Consider the following 1,168-nt stretch of genomic DNA (forward strand, 5'->3'; position numbering starts at 1 on the left):
CGAGTGAATGAATAGCTCTGGGATGGGGTCCTGGAACCTGCATTTTTACCAAGTTCCCCAAATGACTCAGATATAACCAATGGCCATTTGACAACCTTGGCAAAAATTAACTGAAAAGTTTTAAGCAAGGTAATATCATGGTCAGATCTGAATCTTAGACAGCTATCCCTCGTCTTGGAGAATCTGGCTCTGAAATTCCAGCCCAGACAGCTGCATCTTCTACTATGGGTGGATCTGGGACCCTTCTACCTGAATGGGGTTAAGCAGAGCCTTGTTGGATTCTGGGGAGACTGCAGTGTCTCCTTCGCTGATAAGGGTCATCCTGCTGTAAGAGCAGAAAGAGGACCCTGCATCCCAGGCAGCTGTTCCCCATGAGCTCCCTTCAACCAAAACCCAGACAACTCTGAGAAGTTTAGGATCTCTTTGGTCCAATTCAAAGGTGGCTAGAGGCAGAGATCCTGGAAAGGAGGCAGAGGGTAGCACCGTTAAAAGCTCACTGATTCTGGCTGGCTGCAATGGCTCACGCCAGTAACCCCAGCATTTTGGGAGGCCAAGACAGGAGGATCGCTTGAGGCCAGAAGTTCAAGACCAAACTGGGCAACATAGCAAGACAATGTCTCTCCAAAAAAAAAAAAAAAGACGAAGAAGCCCACTGATTCATTCACACAATGGAAAACTGCAGCTTGCAGACTGACATGGGAATCTCTGTGTGGTGGACGGGCCCCACACCACCAGACACAAGACGCCGAGGTTAGGAAGATGAATACACTAAACACGCGGCACCCACCCCTAGCCAAACCACAACTCTGGACGGAGCCGTTAGAGGTAGAACGTTATAGGAGGGCTGCAGGCTCTGCGTGGTTATTTAGCACTCACTTCTCTGGACTGTCAGCCCTCTCGGGTACTCCTGCGGATCTAGAGCAGCCGGTTCCCAGTCATCAGTGTTTCGTTCCAACCAGGAGATGAGGGCTGGTTTGGGACCTGCGCACCCTGGGGAAGGAGAACAAATCAGAAGGCCAGTTTCTAGATCACGCCGAGTAATGTCCCCCCGACGGCACCTCCCGCTAAGCCCCTGACCACCTACCCTGACAACCTGGTCGCCTGCCAGGACCGTGGCCTCCCTGCCTCCCCCCGCCCCGGCTCCTGCATCCCTTCGCGCCCCGCGGCA

General features: G+C 52.9%; 1 protein-coding gene across 1 annotated transcript in view; it reads right to left on the reverse strand.

The window, feature by feature from the left end:
- Positions 1-1,168, reverse strand: part of ZNF689 (zinc finger protein 689) — an 8,743-nt gene that overhangs the window by 6,605 nt on the left and 970 nt on the right. Inside the window, exons 2-3 of the mRNA XM_011982549.1 lie at positions 1,094-1,167; positions 877-990 (exon numbers count right to left, since the gene is read on the reverse strand). Coding sequence (XP_011837939.1) covers positions 877-990; positions 1,094-1,167 — 188 coding nt within the window. The remainder of the gene's footprint in view (positions 1-876; positions 991-1,093; position 1,168) is intronic.

The sequence above is a fragment of the Mandrillus leucophaeus genome, unplaced genomic scaffold (assembly GCF_000951045.1).
Source record: "Mandrillus leucophaeus isolate KB7577 unplaced genomic scaffold, Mleu.le_1.0 Scaffold24, whole genome shotgun sequence".
Lineage (NCBI taxonomy): Eukaryota > Metazoa > Chordata > Mammalia > Primates > Cercopithecidae > Mandrillus > Mandrillus leucophaeus.